General features: G+C 42.5%; 1 protein-coding gene across 4 annotated transcripts in view; it reads left to right on the forward strand.

Annotated features, from left to right (window-relative positions):
* LOC122988173 (SREBF chaperone) overlaps positions 1-19,298 on the forward strand; it is a 35,894-nt gene that overhangs the window by 6,578 nt on the left and 10,018 nt on the right. For 3 of the 4 annotated variants that reach the window (XM_044360357.1, XM_044360355.1, XM_044360356.1), the window contains exons 2-14: positions 1,936-2,136; positions 5,006-5,126; positions 5,462-5,619; positions 6,340-6,560; positions 7,727-7,832; positions 8,394-8,566; positions 9,592-9,718; positions 11,855-11,967; positions 12,200-12,294; positions 12,620-12,718; positions 13,581-13,793; positions 14,183-14,568; positions 15,679-15,828. In XM_044360357.1, coding sequence (XP_044216292.1) covers positions 2,015-2,136; positions 5,006-5,126; positions 5,462-5,619; positions 6,340-6,560; positions 7,727-7,832; positions 8,394-8,566; positions 9,592-9,718; positions 11,855-11,967; positions 12,200-12,294; positions 12,620-12,718; positions 13,581-13,793; positions 14,183-14,568; positions 15,679-15,828 — 2,084 coding nt within the window. In that variant the 5' untranslated portion in view covers positions 1,936-2,014. Of the gene's footprint in view, positions 1-642; positions 699-1,935; positions 2,137-5,005; positions 5,127-5,461; positions 5,620-6,339; positions 6,561-7,726; positions 7,833-8,393; positions 8,567-9,591; positions 9,719-11,854; positions 11,968-12,199; positions 12,295-12,619; positions 12,719-13,580; positions 13,794-14,182; positions 14,569-15,678; positions 15,829-19,298 lie in introns of those variants that run through there. The other variant, XM_044360358.1, reaches the window with a different exon arrangement.

Consider the following 19,298-nt stretch of genomic DNA (forward strand, 5'->3'; position numbering starts at 1 on the left):
AAATCCTGCACACCACCTCACAAGTGAAGCGGTTAATTTTTTTTTAGTGAACAGGTTTGTTGTCGCCATAATGCGTGGTGATTTACCACCATCACTGATCGATATCTGCTCATATCTGCTGGGCTGACTGCTGTTTTTCTTTTTGTTTGTTTGTTTGTTTGTTTTTTAAATTCACTGGTATGTTCTGCAGTTACATCACTATGACAAGTATTTAAAATGTTTTTTTTTATAATCAGATGATCTGCTTAATGGAGTAGCTTAAGCAGAGGCTATAGGGAGGAAAAGTAAGGAAAGAGCAGATGAGTAGGTGAGGATGTGAATGGGTTCAAATGTGCAAAAAATAGAAATAGTAATTAATAGAGGAGTTTATATGATGATCGTCCATCGTGATGTTTCACTGCGGACATCGTCATAATGCCAATCCAGTAAATATCACCCAACCCTACTTATAATTATATATATATAAAGAGAAAACCCTCACATTTGAGCAGCTGGAACCATGCATTGAATGTGATTTTTCATTATCAAAATTGTTGTGAATTAGTCATTAATCAGCTAATTTTATTAATACAGGTCCTCCATTAAATGCCACCTCCTTGGCCAGCTTCTCCCTCTGTGTTTTCTACCTAAAGGGAAGTGGAAACGTTTTATAACAAAAGGCTGTTAACAGGCAACGTGGTGGCCGCGTTTTTACCCAGGTATGATTTATGAGACAGCTTCATCTGTTTGCTTCAGTCTAGTTGCTCAGCCAGAGTTGCATGCTTCTTACAGGGAGGGGGAGGTTTCTACACCTTTTTGGCTGCTGAATGAGGTGTCTGTTTAAGTGCCATCTAGCATGTGACCCCTGTATGAGCTGATTCGAAGGAAAAACACACCCTGTCTGTTCTCGGCAGCATGTGTACCAACACAAGGAGTATGTATCTAATTAGGTGTTTAGGACAGAGCAGTCCTACAAGAGTTGGCTTGCGTGTGTGTGTTGCCTACTGCGTGTGTGGGGATATACCAAAACATTAGTTCCGATGAAATGCAAGGTGATATTTATAAAAATGTACCCCTAGGCTATAGTTTCGTTTCACACACATATTTATTAACCCTGTGCTTTCACTCTAGAAGACTAGATCACACTTTGCCAAAGCTGCACAAACCTCTAAATCTGTTGTTTTAATGATAGAAAATGTTTTAAAAAATGTTTCAGCATTGGGATACAAATCTGCAAAAATACACCATGGGGTTGTCAGCTGTGCCTATATAAACAGTATATTCACCATCTACTGGGTTCTACACAACTGTGGCTTTCCAGTGATGCATCTAAAAAAGTTGAAAGCACACTTATAACTCAGATGAATTTATTTTAACAGATGAAGTGCCCTCTTTGAATCATTCCTTAGTCAGTTCTCTGAATATTAACTGATGGTTAATGCTAAATATTCACTGGTTACAGCTGCTCAAAAAAGAGGATTTCTGTTTTTCTCAGATTTTTAGAAATGTAAATTTAATATTTTTTGTTTTCTGTCGATTAGAAACACCTGATGGCGTAGACTTGTGATTATGAAAATAGTCTGTGTATGAAAAATGACACTTTAAGTGTCTTTAAAACAGCAAGTATTAAATATTTTCTTAATTTAAGAAAATGTAAATATCATTTTTCAACACACATCATCAGCACAGATAGACTCCACACTACACTACATTCCCCAACTGGGTAAAATTATGCTGTTTAGCATAAAATTTGAGAATTAGGCCTATATCAACTGTCCATGACTTAGATGTTCAGGTGAATGTGTGGGGAATACACACTATCAACATGGTAGCTTCTAGGACGTGAAATAAAACCTAATAACTGTGAGTTTTGCTGTGTGAACTCCACACGTATCCTCATATTTGTGACACCTGGTTAAACCATCTGTTAAACTGTCGGCTCGCTTGCTCCTCCAGGTCCCTGGATGCCCCACGGTGCCTTGTCCTCGGCCGCCCAGTGCTTCCCAATGGCCGGGAGTTGACCCCGCCCACCAGGATGACGCTGCGCGAGCAGCTAAGGGAGAAGATCTCGGCGGCCTTTTACCGCCACGGGCTGCTGTGCGCCTCCTACCCAGTACCCATCATCCTCTTCACATCTGCTAGCATCCTCACCTGCTGGTAGGTATTCTGACTCGGATTAAGTGTTTGTTTTTTTGTTTTTCTGTGCTCAAAATTTAGAGCAAATGCTATATGTTGTATGAGAAATAGACAACATCTTGTAATACAATACAAAAGTGCCCTTATAGTACAATTTGGTTGTTTTTTTTAGACTAGTGTTTTTAAAGGAATACTTAACTGAAACTCTATCTGGAGTAATCTAAATATCCAAACAGTCATTCATTCAATCACCAATTGAATAGCTGTGGCTGAGATTGACACTAAAATGAGAATTGCTGGTCCACCTTAAAGGTCAGTCCACCTTAAGTGAGCCTGGTCAGGTTAGGCTAACCCCTCGTCGCTAACTTCGAGGCTAACTCCCTTCACTTTTCCAGCAGTTGGGGAAACAATAGACGAGATTTTTGGTCTTGAGAAGCTGCAGCGTTTATTAACTGACACACTGTAGCCTGTGCTGTACATTTACTGCCAGACTGACAACTTATTCCTCTGCTGCGCTCGCATCTCTGCACTCGCTCAACCACACGCTCGCTACGCACACACATTTCACACTGCCCTGTTCCTTAACAGAGCCACGCTACTCTTATAACAGTATCTTTTACATAGATGTCCTTTGAAGAATGAGGAGAGGGAAGATGACTCAAAACAATTCCATTCCCATGAATATAGTGCAAACACTGAAATATGCTACTTATGACCGAGCCTCCGAGCTATGAGGAGGTGATAGTGACAAGGGAGTGGTGAATGTACTTCTGTTTGGCAAGATAGATTAGATAGAAAGATAGATTTAGTCTTTGTGAGGGACTGATAGTAGGGCTGGTGTTTGGATTGATGCACGACTCCAGACTTGCCTTTTTCATCCAGTGTGGACAGAGTGAAATGTAGAGAAAAGTGTTTTGACAGAGGAGACAAGTAGACTCATATGAACTGGCCATCTGCACACACATAACAGCCCCCACCCCCCCACCCCCACTGACACCACGATACAAACATTCACTTAACACGTGCACACATCCACTCTTGCTAAACTGCTGGTCAAAAGAGAGGACATAGGTCAGAGAGTTTCATCAGTAAAGGCATTGTAAAACAATCCCCCCTGAAACGCACATGTGCACCTGCTGCATGCCGTCCTCCCAGCACCTTACAGCAGGGGCGCTGACCAAATGCTTGACTGACCCCCAGACGGTGGCGAAGCGAAAGAAAAGAGCTGAACGACGAGGATGTTAAAGGGAGTACTAGAGCGCGGGGCTGTGAGAAAATGGCTCTGTGAGAATGGGAGGCTTGTCCCTCCATCTGCCTGTCAGGAGGGGGGCCGGCGCCGCACAAAAGAGGCCTTTGTGGAGGTACAGTGACCTTGGAGAGTGGGGGGAGGCAGAGGGGAGTCAATGGAGGGAAGGAGGTGGGAGAAAAGCAGAGAGAGAGAGAGAAGAGAGCTTTCTATCCAACTCTAAAAGAGAAATTAGCAATATTTGTACTAACCCAACAGCTGAAATGACCATGCACTGTCTGCGTGGAAGTTGATAATGTCATTGGTCAATACCAGTGACTCAGCGATTCCATTATCAGCCGCCGAGATTCACAGCCACAGTGTCGCAACCGGTTTCATGACTCTTTCAATCCCCTACGTCCACACTAAGCCGTCTGTGTTTTACAAAAACAACAAAACTGTGCATCAAAAACCTGACATCTGGTAAGGAGTGGCTCAGAGACAGCCCAGTTACTCCTTTACTCCTCTATGATCACCTATACTGTGTTTCTTCACAGCCAAACTCACAATTTAGTTGTTCTCATGTTTGTATTTTTCTGTTTCTGTTGTCAAACGACAGAACAAATATAAATATGTGGTTTGATCGTGGTTAATATAGACGACCTGTCAACCAGGCACTGGTAAATCTGTTTTTGAGTGAGAAAAAACTCAAGCATAGGATGGAAAGAGGGCTTAAATGGAAAGAAAAATATGTGTTTTCAAATTCAAATGGCTTAATGTGAGCACACTCTTACTGTGCTGTCTTTGACTTGTCTTGATCAGCTGTCGTTGAGGTGCTTTGTCCCGTCTCCATCACCTACTGTTAGCTGATAATAACATAACTCTTGAATAATGTCAGTCTGACAGTCAGTGGTTTAGTGCTACATGTTTTTCTCCCACAATTGTGATTTTTAGAAGGGTTATACACGATCAGCAAGCAGGAAGAAAGCGTACAGGCCAACAGAAACAAGCTCTTTTCTCCATCAGAAAGACAACAAAAGGCTGTGTAAAGCTTTGTCCTGTTATCTATCAATCTCCTCTGGCACCAGTGAAAGCTCAGCCCGTGATTCTGGGTTGCCCAACACTACCATTTCAAAATAAACTTACTAGCCCTACACACACACACACACACACACACACACACACACACACACACACACGTGGTGCGGTGCTCACAGGGAACTTGTTTCATAGGGACCCACCCATTTCCAGGAAAAAGAGGGAGTGGGTCGCTCCAGGTAGTATTTAATCTGGCAAAGAAAAGCAGGAGGCCCCGCTTCCATGTTGTCAGAAGTGTTGCGCAGTGAACACACATCACACTTCAAACTGAAGCGCTCACCTTTACCATGACAGCATCACCAAGGAGTGTGTTATTATACACACACGACACATTGGAAAAAAAAAACCATCCTTGCAGCAGTAAATCTAATGTTGTTCTCTTTCCTTATATTTCTCAATTTTAATGTTGCAGATGCTTAAATATCAGCTGAATTTCCTCGTTGAAAACATTTCCAAACCGATCAAATCAGCGCACTTTGAAGAGCTCAGTCATTCTCACACTTGTGCTCCATATCTAATATTTACCCAGTGACCCCCCCCCTCCTCTCCTTCCTTTCTCTCTCCCAGCTATCCGTTGTTGAGGCTTCCCCTGCCCGGGACAGGTCCTGTGGAGTTCACCACAGGGGTGCGAGACTACAGCGTCCCTTCCCATGAGCCACAGGGAGACCTCGGAGAAAGGCCCGACTGGGTAGGAGAAGAGAAAGCTTTTTAATTTCCTAACCTTAAAACCAAATCCTCATCCTAACATAGGATTAATTCTAATCTTTAACCACAATCCTCACCCTACCCTAAAGCACTTTCATGCAAACTAGTTTGACAGTAAAGATGGAGCCTCATAAATAATGTAAGAACACAAAGTGACGGCTCACTTGTCAGCAGTAGTAGTTGGGTTCGCTTGTAAGCCTTTGAGATCAGAGCACAAACAGCATTCCCAGAACACTTCCACTGTTTAAGGACCGCTTTTTTCCGTTTCCCGCGTCTCTGAACGTGTTTCTATACGTGTGTGTTGTGTGTTTGCTGTAGTATCGGGGCCCTCCGGTCGCCTACATCCAGCAGGTGTTGGTGAAGGCGGCGGTGTCTCCGTGGGACAGCAGCCTGGTGCCGGTGGACATGTTCCGATCGCCGCTGGGCCAAGTCTTCAGCCTGCTGGAGGAGATCCGCAACCATGTCCACTCTGACGGGTAAACGTCCACACATACACAACGTTAGACGACAAACCTGACGTCAAACTCCACCAACACCTGAACACAATTGTCCCAACTATAAATAAAACTGCAACTATTCTTCCATAAATACTTATTTCTGTTTCTCGAGGCGAAGGGAAAGTTCTTTTTTTCTCTCTATCTCTTAGTGAAGTTAAAGATGAATGAATTATTGTATAAAGTTTGCCCCCATTTTTTAAAAAAAACATCGGTCTGTCCCTTCAACACGTTAGCCTGTTCAAAGTCAAGCCATGAACCCAAAACTAACCTTTAGAGAAAGAAAGAAAAACATCCATGACCTTGAGTGATGGAAAACGCTCTATTGATTAAACTACAAGGTCTGACTTTGCCGGGCAGGTGCTGTGTTGGAGCTCTTTGTTTGTTCGACAGCTGTACTGTACCAAACACTGATATGAGTGCTGATTGGTCGGACAGCTTCTTGTTTTGCTTGAAGGTTTTAAAGTGCAGCTGATCCTAATGAAGTCTGTTTAAAAATAAAACCTTTTCCCAAGAGTAAAATTATCGACATGGTTCTCTCCTCGTCTAATTATCTTTACACAAATTGATATATTATCTCCTGTTGAAATGGTAATAAGGATTGGAGCTGTTGGTATCTACGATCTATATTTACATCAACTACTCCTCCCCTCTGCTCCTCTGTTCCTCACCTCCGTCTTCTCCTCGTTCGTCTCCTGTCAGCTCGGGGGTTCGGAGTCTGGAGACGCTGTGTCTCCAGGTGACAGACCTGTTTCCAGGATTACGGCGGATGCAGTCGGTGCTGCCGGAGCACGGCTGCCTGCTCGTCTCTCCTGGAAACTACTGGCAGAACCAGCGCGAGCTGTTCGACTCGGACTCGGACCTCCTCAAGACCATCCAGAAGCACGAACCTAAAGGCCTGCACACCTCGGCCACGCTGCGAGGTAAGGATGAGGAAGACTAATAGGCTGCCTGCACACATGCTAATAGAGAAATAAATGTCTTTGTCCCATTTTTCTCTTGCCTCCAGGATATTTAGTGCCTCCAGTATTTTTGTGTGAGCATTTCTTTCACCGCCCCCGACCCTCAAGGTGTTTTGTGTGCATTTGTTCTGAAGAGTGTGAGGAAGAGTCACGTGTATCTGTTACCTGTCACGCTCCCATGAACAGTATTTCTTACAGACTCGTGCCTCGTCCCAAAAATATCCCAACTCAATCAAAAATGACGAACCTGTTTGAACTTGTGACAAAGTGCTGTGAAACATCACCCATTTGTCACATTTGTCCAAACTTTTACAGAAGAGTTCGTCAACTCATCGACTCGTCTCTGAGTTATGTGGATGTCAGAAGTGTCATATTCAATCCACGAAATTCCATCTATTCTCAACTCCTCCCACCACTTTAGACTTATAGAAAATCTATTTTAGAAATGACGGTGCAAAGTAAAGGAGTGGAGGTTATCCAGGGTCCTTTTTCTACTCTGCTTTGTTGGAAGCAGTCCGCTATCATTCAGCAGGAGAATTGTAGGGAGGTAGTGAGCAAGGGGATTAGTGGTATCAGCTAAACTAAGAGGCTTTCATATTTACAGAGAACAAGCAGTTTCATTCCCTGGGAACTTATTTAATTCTCTTAAAACTTTGCCCACTGACATAGTGAACCAAATCACCCTCTCTGGCTGCCCAAAGCCAGCTCAGCATTCTGCCTCACCTTCCAGCTCAAGTGATTTAGAGGTGGGGAAGCTTATTCTGGAGCCGGAGTCAGGGACAGCTCGGCTGCCAGATACAGTCAGACTGATACTCTTGTTCACATCGAGGTAATGTAAGACCTGTCAGACCGCTGGCAACCTGCAGCCTCCACTCCCTCCCAGCCCCGCTCTACATCAATGCAAGTTCATAAAAAAAAAAGGCATCACACCCTTTATGAAGCTCATTAAAATTAAATGCTACACAAATTTTTTATTGAGCACACTTCAAGAGGCGATATAATACAACAGCTGTAGGAATCGGCTGTTATATAACTGCATAACTACTAGACAGGCGACTAATGAATGACTATTGATTTAGATTTTATTTACACCAATGTGCTCTGCTGTGTGCATGTGTGTGTTTCAGACCTGCTGTTCGGCGTTCCCGGGAAGTACACAGGTGTCAATCACTACAACAGGAAGAGGGTGGTGACATACACGATCACTGTAGTGCTGTCCAGCTACGATGCAAGGTCAGTTACAAATGATGCAGAAGAAGAGCAATAAATAAGCAGTTTTTCTCATGAGCCAGAAACCAAATAAAGCTTGTTTCTTCTGTGATGAGTTGTGCATTGAAGTGTTTTTACATATCATTTCAATCTGAAGTACAAGCTTAGTGATTATTCTGTTTTTCTGTCGAGTGTAGAATAATTTGATTATGCAATTATCTTTACATATTCTGTATTAATCCTAAAGAAATACGCCCTAGTGCTTTCTAAAAGGTCACTTTAAGCGTATTTTTAATCTGTTATAAAGAATAACAAGGGTATTACTGAGAAGAGCAGTTCTTTACGGCCTCTAAAATCATCTGAGCTGCAAGAAACCATTTTTACCACATGGACAGAAACATTCATCAACATTCGGTCTTGACCAGCTGCATAAACAATTCAGCGGCCTGAGATAGAGGCCAGTTCTCATCATCTCATACTTGGCAGTTATGGCAGTCAATCAGGTAGTTGGCTGCATTTGCGTTATGGATGATGATGATGATAATAATAATAATGATGATGATGATGATGATTGGTGTTTTCCAGGTTCCTTGGCAGCCTGCGGGCTCGTCTGAAGCAGCTCCACCCGTCAGCCAACTGCAGCCTGAGAGACGACCACATGGTTCACGTCCACTTCAAGGAGGAGATCGGCATCGCAGAGCTCATCCCCCTCGTCACCACATACATCATCCTTTTCGCCTACATCTACTTCTCCACACGTCAGTCCCAGACTTTCCTTCTTGCTTTATTTGTTTTGTTTTTTTTTTTCCTCCTTGTTCACACAACTTACTCACACCGCTTAATCTTTCAAATGTGCTAAAGATCTCCTACCTCCAGTGTGCCTTTTTGTGTACGCACGTGCGTTTGTGTGCCAAGGTTGTTCCTGTCTGGTGCAGGGATAATCCTCACGCAGGAACATTGCACACCGCTGTTAAGAACGCACCCAGCTAACCCTCATTGACTCGCCAGTACAAACATTAGTTCAGGGGGGCAAACACGCACGTACTCAAAGTACACAAAATTAATATGCACATCTTAAGCTGATTAGGTAACTAAACATTTGGCAACTTGTTAAGGACTTTAATTTCAAATGTCATGTGTAAAGTTTAACAGTTTTGATCATTTTATTGTTTTTATTTCAGATTGTAAAGGTTCTTCTTCTTGTCCAGAAATTAAATTTATTCCCTATTTGCTGGCATAGATATCAAATACCAGTTCCTTATGTTAATCAAACACAAAGACCATTTCACACACATGTGGAAACTGGATCTTTACAGTGAAGGGATTTTAAAAATATACTTAGCTGAGGTTTCTGAAGGTTTTAAAAGGCTTTAAATGTTTTTGATTAAAAGAATTTGGATCAAAAGTCTGTGTTTTTAAAAGGTTGTTAATACTGTAACAATGTTGGATTGTAAAACCTAAATACCTCTGAGAGTTTCTCCATTTTCTCCACTGTTAGCTTAGCATTTATTATAGTCTACAGTTCATGTTTATTTTAATAGCAAAAGTGCTGCCATATCTCAATAACTGGCATCTACCGTAAATATTTAAACTTAATTGCAGGAATTCTGTTCCACACAATTGTGGCAGGTTCCCAACTGTCATTTGAAAGATTTGTTCCTTTTTGTGAATCTGTTTATCAGTAAATGAACAGGACTGAGAGTGCATCTGTCTCTATGGTTGAGGTGTTAAACAGGCACAGTTGTCCTCAACATGTCTTCCTCTTCTCCTCTTCCTCTTGCAGGTAAGATCGACATGGTGAAGTCCAAGTGGGGTCTGGCTCTGGCTGCTGTGGTCACAGTTCTCAGCTCTCTGCTCATGTCTGTGGGATTGTGTACACTGTTTGGACTGACACCCACGCTCAATGGAGGGTAGGAATTTTTTTTCCCTGCATACTTCAGTTTTGGAAGATTACCAAAAAGAGGTCGTGTCCGCATCCTCGTTAGACCGCTTTCAAATCAACTATTAACCCTGAGCGGTGATAACTTTCCAGAAAAATCTCATAGTGTTATCAACTGCTGAGAAGCCTTCGAATTCACTGATCCGTTACTGGATTTCCTGGTTTGTATTTCATGTCTTACCGGTACCTGAAGCAACACACCCCCACCGTCGGAGCCCCTTTCATTGTTTCAACACAGGGCTGATTTTAGTCTGAACATCCGCTAAGTCAGTTTTCCTGTCTGTCAGTATATCTATTTATATATATTTTAGATGTTGGTGTCTGAGAGAATGCTTGTAGTTATAGTTTTAATGTTGGAACGATATCTGCAGCTCCTCATTATACTCCTCAAATGAATCCTGTTAATATTTACAGCTCGAACACACCGTTTCAATTCATCTCTTATCTTTTTCTCAGAAAGACAAGGACAGATCCACACACACACACACACACACACACACACACACACATCAGCTTATTGACGGTTTCCTACTTCCTCTGCATTTACCTTCTGTGGTTTTGCGTTAATGTTTACAGCAGGGGGGCAAAAAGTCAGTGTGTTAGTGTGGACAAAGAAGAGAGGACGTGGGGGCGGGACTTCGCGAAGGGGGCGGAGATGTCATCATATTGACACGTAGCGGCCGTCCAATCGTTTGAGGGTTACTAGAAAGCAGACGTCGTGGCGTGACAACAGCAGCACACCGTCGTCCAACCATAGACCACGAGCCATGGGTTGTGCTTTTGTATGAGTTTGCATAAACAGACATCGAGGTCGACATAACCACGCTATACATACACACATCCTGCTTAGTCATAGCTGACTTCACAGAGCTGCTGAGATAGTGATAGCGATAAGTTGTGTGTGTGTGTGTTTTGTTGTGTACAATGTTAGTGAGTGTGACTGATGTAACGTGCAGAGCTGTTGACTCTGTGACCCACTTATGCTCTTACTTCTATAGCACCGGCTTATCTTTATTCTCAATCTAATCTGTCTCTACACTTCCTCAGAGCTGGAAGTTCCCAGCAGATACCTGACAACTATTGATAAATAATTTCCAGCGTATTTGATTATTTACTTTTATTCTGTCAGCTGCTCTAGCAGGAAAATTACAGGAATTTTTTTTTTTTACGCCTCCGTGCCGGTGACGGCCGGCGATGTGAATGATTGTGAACGCGATATCTCAGGAACGCCATGAGGGACTTTCTTCAAATTTGGCACAAACGTCCACATGGACTCAAGGATGAACTGATTAGATTTTGGTGTCGAAAGGTCAAAGACACTGTGGCCTCACGAAACACGTGTTTGGCCGTAACTCAAGAATTCATATGCTATAAATGCCTTATAGGATGAAGTGATGACATTTTATATCCAAAGGTCAGATTGAGACCATATTTCACATTTGGTCAGATACTGAATCAGTGACACTGATCTTGGTTCCCACCTTGAAACTGTGGTGATTTTATTAAATTCCTTCAAAGTCTTCACTACAAATGTTATGAGTCTGGAGAGACGTGGATGTAAACTGCAACTTGACTGGTTGGTGAAGATGGTATTTCTAGTTTAAATACTAAATGTTGCAGTTTTAGCTGTTGTCAATGAATTTTAAGATCCAGCCTTTAGTCACCAACAGATGACGTCACCTGATCTTAATCTTGTTGATCCTTATCTGATCATGAATGTGTGCACCAGATTTCATGGCAGTCCATCACATTTCACTCAAAACCATAAATGTGAACCTCATGGCGCTAGAACAAAAGTCAGTGGATCAGCAAAGTTATGAGGGTTCGTCCTCTAAAGACCATGAATGTCTTGAACGTCATGGAAATCCATCCATCCAAGTGGTGGACTCACCAAAAGACGGAGTTCCTGGGTTTATTTTCGGATTCTCTAATGTGGGAAACAAGCAGAGAACAGAGATTCAATAACATACTTATGTGGCGACGGAAAATTAACCCTAGTGATGATCATGACACTGTGAACACTGTATACAGACTCAGAAATGAATCCCGGTTTTGTTTTCCACTTTTAGTCTCGAGGTTATAGATTTTTCCTGTTTCCTCTCCGCAGTGAGATTTTTCCGTACCTCGTGGTGGTGATCGGCCTGGAGAACGTCTTGGTCCTCACCAAGTCTGTGGTGTCCACGCCCGTCGACCTCGAGGTCAAACTCCGCATCGCTCAGGGTAAGAGTGAGACAGTCAGCGTGTTTTCGGATGCATTAGTACATCAACGGTTTTACTAGTCATTAGTCATTAGGGTTTAAGTTTATCCAGTCAGGATTCTTGGAGGATGGAATATGTGTGTCATTTTTTTTGCATGTGTCATAATTTCCTATATTAATGAGAGGAAGGATCTGGACATTTAGCAGCTCGAGTACGTCTCGCTTATTTTCAAAAATGTCCTTTGTGTCCGCAGGCCTTAGTAATGAGAGCTGGTCTATCATGAAGAACATGGCCACTGAACTGTGCATCATCCTCATTGGATATTTCACTCTAGTGCCAGCTATCCAGGTAACAGAAATATCGTTGAAATGTTGTAAACAGTAAATAAATATGCAGACATGGGTTGTAGAAGGTGTTGGGAGGAGAGAGAGAGATGTTTCTTAATAAATAACATTTGAGAAGTGTAACCTGTTCCAAGCCTTCATCCAATAAAACACAACGCTCAAGTTAGACTTAAGCTAGATTGAAGCGCTCCACTTCACACTAAGCATTTCTCATTGAAATTTCACAAAAGTTAGCGGTGCATACTTCTGTATCAAGCTAGCTAGTCACGGGCCGTACGCGTCTGTTCCAGTGAGACGTGCTAACATGTGATGTCTCTGTATGTTTACAGGAGTTCTGTCTGTTTGCTGTGGTGGGGCTGGTGTCTGACTTCTTCTTGCAGATGTTCTTCTTCACCACAGTACTATCTATAGACATCCGCCGCATGGAGGTCAGAGTTCTCACACACACACACACACACACATAAACCTCAGTTTGAGCCTCATAAAATCATCATTTTACATTTCAGACATAATAAAAGCCAAATGTTCCCTCACAAAGTAAATACAAGTAAAACTCTTAATATTTATTCTTCATATCTGACATCTGTGAATCAGCAGTAATATCACAATTAGCAGAAGTAGGTCATACAGCAGGTCAGGTGGCGGTCACAGGCCCACATACATTCATCACATAGTTTTCAGATAACTCTTTCCACACGTGTGTGCACTTCTTACTTTAAAACCTCTTACTGCTCCACCGTTCGGCCTTTTTTCCTGTCACACACTTACTAGTCTTTATCTCAATGCCTTGCTAAATGAGCATTAGCACCATAAGCTGGCTATAAAGCCCATACATTTACATACACAAAGAAAATCTGCTTAAGTATCCATAAAACCTTAATCCTGAGAAGAATATGTGAAATACGTGATTAACAGGGCTGTGACGAACTAACAGTTATTTTCCTCATCGATCTGTTGGTTTTATTATTTATTTAATAAATCATTTTGTTTAAAAACTGGAAAACCATGAAACAGGTCCAACACAGTTTGGCAGAGCTAGTAGTGATTTCTTAAAATAGCTTGTTTTATTCTGACCAACAGTGCAACGCTTGAAGATATTCTACGTAGAATAATATGAAACAGAAGAAAGCAACAAATGCACGAGAGTTGTACACTTAACTAATCAATGAAATCATCTAGCGGCGTCTAACTCTGCCTCTGGACTTTGAGTAAAAGAATTAGTGTTTGACTTTCTTAGAAGGCAGAAACCAATCAGTGTAAACAAACATCTAAACCACCTCGTCTCTCCAGCTGGCTGACCTGAACCGCCGCCTGCCAGCGGAAGCGGGTCTTCCTCCACCCAAGCCCGGCCCGCTGCGTCCACGTGAGGTCCCCCCTCCCCCACGACCTTCCCCTCACACGATCACCCTGCAGACCCCGGCCTTCAGGAACCTGAGGCTTCCCAAGAGGCTGCGTGTGGTTTACTTCCTGGCCCGCACACGCCTGGCTCAGCGCATTATCATGGTGAGAAGACGGATCGGAAACCGTTTGCTGTCTGTCGTTTATCCCACGTTGTTGCATTGTGTGTCTGGATTTATTGTGTCGTTAATCAAATCCTTATAAATGCCAGAAAAACAAACAAAGACTGGCAGCAACGTTATCTGTCAACTATTTTGATAGTTCAGTGACGCATGAGCACGGCTGCACCCTCGAGCTGACGTCCATGTTTGCCTGCAGTTCAAACTTCTTCTCAGATGACTAATAATTTTGCATTGACAAGACTAAGACTAGAGAATTATGTTCTTTTATGAGATTAGGTTCTTTTGTGAGAGATTATTTAATGAGACAAGTTTATATGATAAAAGATACTCCCAGTGTAACATGATATATGAGAGAAATTGCTTCACTTCCAGGTCGGCACGGTGATCTGGATCGGCATCCTCGTCTATACCGACCCGGCCGGGCTGCGCACCTACCTGGCCGCGCAGGTGTCTGAGCAAAGCCCTCTGGGTGACCCCGGGGGAGGCGGGCTGCCCCCTCACCTGGGGGTGGCCCCCGTCTTCCGCGGAGGAGATCCTACCAGCACCCTCAGCGTCCACCCCGCACCGGATCCGACCCCCTTACCCGAGAACCAATCGCAGGGTCACCACGGCTCAGGCAGGGCAGAGCCTCTCCCCCAGGCCCCGCCCACCGTGCCTCAGATCACCTGGGGGTCGGAGGACGAGGAGGGATGGAGGAGACTCTCCTTCAGGCACTGGCCATCGCTCTTCAGCTACTATAACATCACTTTAGCCAAGAGGTGAGAGGAGCAGGGAAACTCTGTTCTTTACCTGTTTACCCAAGTTAGTTTATTTCAGGCTGAGATGTTAAGATGTCAGACTTCCTTCTTAATTAACTCCTTTTTAATTTCCCTTGGGCTGACTGTGGCTCAGGAGGTAGATTGTCCTCGGGCAAGATCTTGAACCCTAAATTTCTCCCGATGGCTGCACCATTGGTGTGTGAATGTGTGTGTGAATGATGAGCAGGTTGGCACCTTGCATGGCAGCACCTGCCATCAGCGTATGAATGTGTTTGTGTGTGAATGGGTGAATGTGGCTTGTTGTGTAAAAGCGCTTTGAGTGGTCAGAAGATTAGAAAGGCGCTACATAAGTGCAGTCCGTTTACCATTTAAACAGCTTAAAGGTTGAGTAAATCATTTATTTTACAGTATCATATATATTCTGTACTCTTCAAACTCTTAATTGAAGCTGTACTCTATGATATTTATACTGAGTGAAATATCCACAGGTTAAGTCATTCCATTAAATGAAAAATGTTAGCTGTCTTGTGCATAATTTTACACACATTTCTTCAAAATTCAGCCCAACATATTTGGTATCTTTGGAAACTTTGGTATCTGTGCTATAATTTAAATTAAAGATTTACAAGTCAAACAGGCAACTAAAGCAGGGAAAATATCTCATTTCTTCCACTATTGATTTTTGGCTCGTTAGGAAAGTTGAACCGGTGAAAGGAAAAAGGAAAGTCGAGACTTCGATATCAATAAAAAGATGGAATAAAGCAATAATTAAAATTACTGACTCTCAAATTATCAGCTAACTAACCTTCTAAGATGGTGTAAATCACACGATTTCATACTTCTGTGCTGGCAGATGTTTTTTTCTCATCTATCATATCCAAATAAACGATGAAAGAAAAGTCTGAAGACTCACAGCTACTGTGTTCTGTAAAAAAACAAACTAATAAAAGGACATAAACATGACATTCTGACGACTCTTCATCATATATCTATTGTAGGAAAAGCCAGTTCCTCCTCCCACTGTATATTTTTTCTATATGAAAGGTGTTTTGTCCAGGCGCCCCGTCATGTTTCGTTACATCCTCTCTGTTATTGTCTGTCCTGTTTCAGGTACATCAGCATCTTACCCGTCATTCCCGTCACCGTTCACCTGAGCCCGCAGGAGGCCATCGAGACGCGTCACCCTCAGGACACCAGGCACCCACCGCCACCCATTCCCAAGGTCTCTGCAGATCTACAGACGGACCTCACCCTCTACAAGTCAGTACTGGGACACACACACACACATTCATCTACACTCCTAGCATGGTTTTTACCAGATGTGCATGACAAAACTTATTCAGTCCAAAGTCTGACTGAAACTGAGCTAATAAGTCAGTTTCAACACCTCAACAGAAGGTTATTTGTAAAATCCAGACATGCTCAAAGTAAGGAAGAATGTTCACTACAGAGCTGTAGTGTTGTGTTACTAAAAAACATCAAATATGGCGCTAAGTAAGGGAGAGATTTCATAACTGACCAGCTGCATGTAAATGTGCTCCTCGGTTCTTTTTTTGCATGTAAATTAAATGAAAAAGTGAATTACATCCTTTTTAAAATGTAAAATAGAGCCACAAAATTTTAAAAAATATTGCACAGTGCAGTTATGATTGTCATATAAACGGATTGAGTGTTAATTGTTTGTACAGTGGCTATAAAAACCCTTCAACACACCTCGTACTCACTGTTTTACAACATCAAATCACACTGTATGTCAAAATGAAAGCATATCTCTACAACCGGGTCTAACTGATGATATAAGCTTTGTTTTCTTTTTGAGACTGCCATAAATTCATCAGTTAGGAAGAAAAGGTTTTTTGGAAACATGCAGCTGTTAAAGAAAAAGACATTGTATCAGTCATGTCGCCCTAATTCACAGTCACACTCCAAAGTAAGCCAGGGCCCTTACAGCACTTACAGGTCCTTGGCACCAGAGTGTCATTGAACTGATTGCACAGTGAACATTGAAACCTTTTATTTAAGCCTCGTCTAAAGCAGTCCTGCAGCTGGAGTCGGAGCAGTAAAGCTGAATAGAGTCCAAGGTGATCCAGGGCCAAGGTCATGTAGATCATACTCTGATATGTGTGGAATGATCAGAATATAAATGACTGTGTTATACTGAAATTTTACCACAAGTCAAAACCTTGCAGGAACTGTTTACTTTTACTTCTAGAGGAAGTGAATACAGAAAAAGGAATAGTTCTTTGACTTGGATTTGCATAAAGTGCACTGTGTTAAGTGTCACCGGAGTCTTTGTTGCTTTATCTGAGACAAAAAAATGAGACAAAGACAAAGAAAAGGGAGGCAACGTGTTCTTGACTCAAACTGACCGGACCAGCTTGGCTGACTGGTTGCTTTTAAAAGGAGGGAAAGATGGTTTTTCTTGTCTCAACTTGCAGGAGGTTTCTTCCCCACATGCTAACTGAGTTATGAGAGAGAAACTCAAAGGTCACACGCATCAATGTTATCCGGGTCAAAAGTCTGACATCAATCAACAACTTTCACCACTTATGATGCAAAGTTTGCACAATACAGCAGTGATTTGAGACTTTGGCCCAAACTGAAATATTTCATCAACTAATAGTTTGATTGCTGTGAAATACTGTACAGACATTCATGGCGCTCAGAGGATGAATGCCCCTCTAGCGCCACCAAGTGAAATATATTCACAGCTATTGATTTGATTGCCTTAAAAATTCATGTTCCCATCAGGATGAGCTGCAGTCACTTTGGTGTTAGCGTGCTAACACACTAAACTAAGATGGTGATCATTGTAAGCATTACACCTGCCTAGCATCAGCATGTTAGCACTGTGATTGCGATTGTCATGTTAGCATGCTGACGTTAGCATTTAGATCAAGTTGTTGCTAAGTACAGCCTCATAGAGCTGCTAGCATTGCTAATCAGGCAGCCGTTCATGCAGTGACAGATTGTTTATTACTGCTCTGACATGTCATGTCATTATTTCCGACTGTTGGGCACATAGGAAAACTTGTGTGCCAGAAAGCATGTTGTGTCACTATGACAACTGGCAGCACCAGTCTTGGCTGCCTGATGATTTAGATGTTTCTTCTTCTGTAGATACATTTGAAAATACAATATGATACAATTTAATTGTTGCCTTGTTTTTTGTATGTGATGAAACATTATAAAAATGTTCAGTAAAAAATGGAAAAGTCATGGAGTAAATTCTCTGCAATAGTGTAAATGCATCTTGGCAAAGTGGCCAAAGAAGCATAAGAAGCACTGACAGCTTCATCCTGGTTCATCTTTGTTATATTATGGACAGATTGTTGCACACACTTGTGAGGTTTTACACAAGATTAATGACATATCTGTTGGGAAGCCTGTGAACTAGATGATCAGACTACTTTTATCTTGGAGAGAAATTCAGTTGTCACATATACTACTTTGTATACTTCCTCGTTGAGGCTTTGGCTTTCCATCTCCTTTTCTGTTACATCTTATGACCCATTTACACTATCCCCCTCACCAACAATATCAGAGTCTGCAGTTGAGCTCTCATAGTTGTGTAAGGCAGCGTGTTATCACCCAGACTGCTGAGTGGAAGGATCGCTTCTTCACTTCACCTTTTAGCCAGTAGATACGACGGCTATCAGCTGGAGATCGGGTCAGGGTCGTGACCTTCACAGCGGGGAAGCGGCAGCCGATTTCACAACCTGAGACGGAGAGAAGGCCAGGTGTGATAAAGGTGAACAAAACGTAACAGCGGGGATTCAGAGCAGGTTGCAACACAGGGAGTGACACAGACGCCGGGTTTAAAGGTGTGACAAGGACTCGTCTGCAATCACAAGGAAAGATCTAAACATGCAAGGAGATAAATCCTCACTGGAGCCTCGCAGCAGTAGTGCTAGTACGGGCAGGCATGTTCTGTAAAGATGAACCTGTGACAGGATGTTAAAGCAGCTCTTCTGTTTTTAAGCCTCTGCGTTGGAGACACGGCGCTGCATCATTCTTCTAGACTAACACCTGCCTCGCAACAAACCCAACCTCCTCCCGCATTAGCATTTAGATTAGTTAGAATTTACAATCTTTCTCTCAGTATGTGTTCATAACCTCGGGGAAACAGACCGTGTCAACAAATGTTTGCCTAAAGTCAAGAGAGAGAAAGAAGTAGGATTTCCTTTCATAAAGGTCTCCATTAAACAACGGGCTCAAAGTCTAAGAGGAGAAATAGTGGTTTATCTTGTTACCTGAGGAATAAAGAGTCCAGTTTGTTGACACTATTTAAACCACCAAACCACGTTACTGATAAAAAAAACATTGTTCTGCCTCCTGATATCATCACACAATCCTCCAGCAGCTCTCAAAGACTCGTGCAGTCATCAGGTGCTATCAGCATATCATCATAATACGCACTATTTCTGTTTAGTGTGTAATTGCTCCCAAATACAACAATAAAAACACAATGCAACGATAAGAGAAAAATAATCAGCAACTGTTTTTTATTGCTACATTTAAGATTGTTGATGAGGAGACTGTGCAAAGGTTGTCAGCTAATTGTTATGTTTTATGTCCTTTGGCCGGAATAAGTTTTAGGGTCCAGTTATTCTCACAGGTTGGAAAGTTTTTGCTTCAGATTCTGCCAAAAAAGTGCACCGGTTAAGATGTGTGCCACATATCTGCAACTCTCTCTCCCCTTGTTTCCTTTCATCTCTAATCTTTTGCTG

This window comes from Thunnus albacares, chromosome 8, assembly GCF_914725855.1.
Source record: "Thunnus albacares chromosome 8, fThuAlb1.1, whole genome shotgun sequence".
In the NCBI taxonomy this organism is placed as follows: Eukaryota; Metazoa; Chordata; class Actinopteri; order Scombriformes; family Scombridae; genus Thunnus; species Thunnus albacares.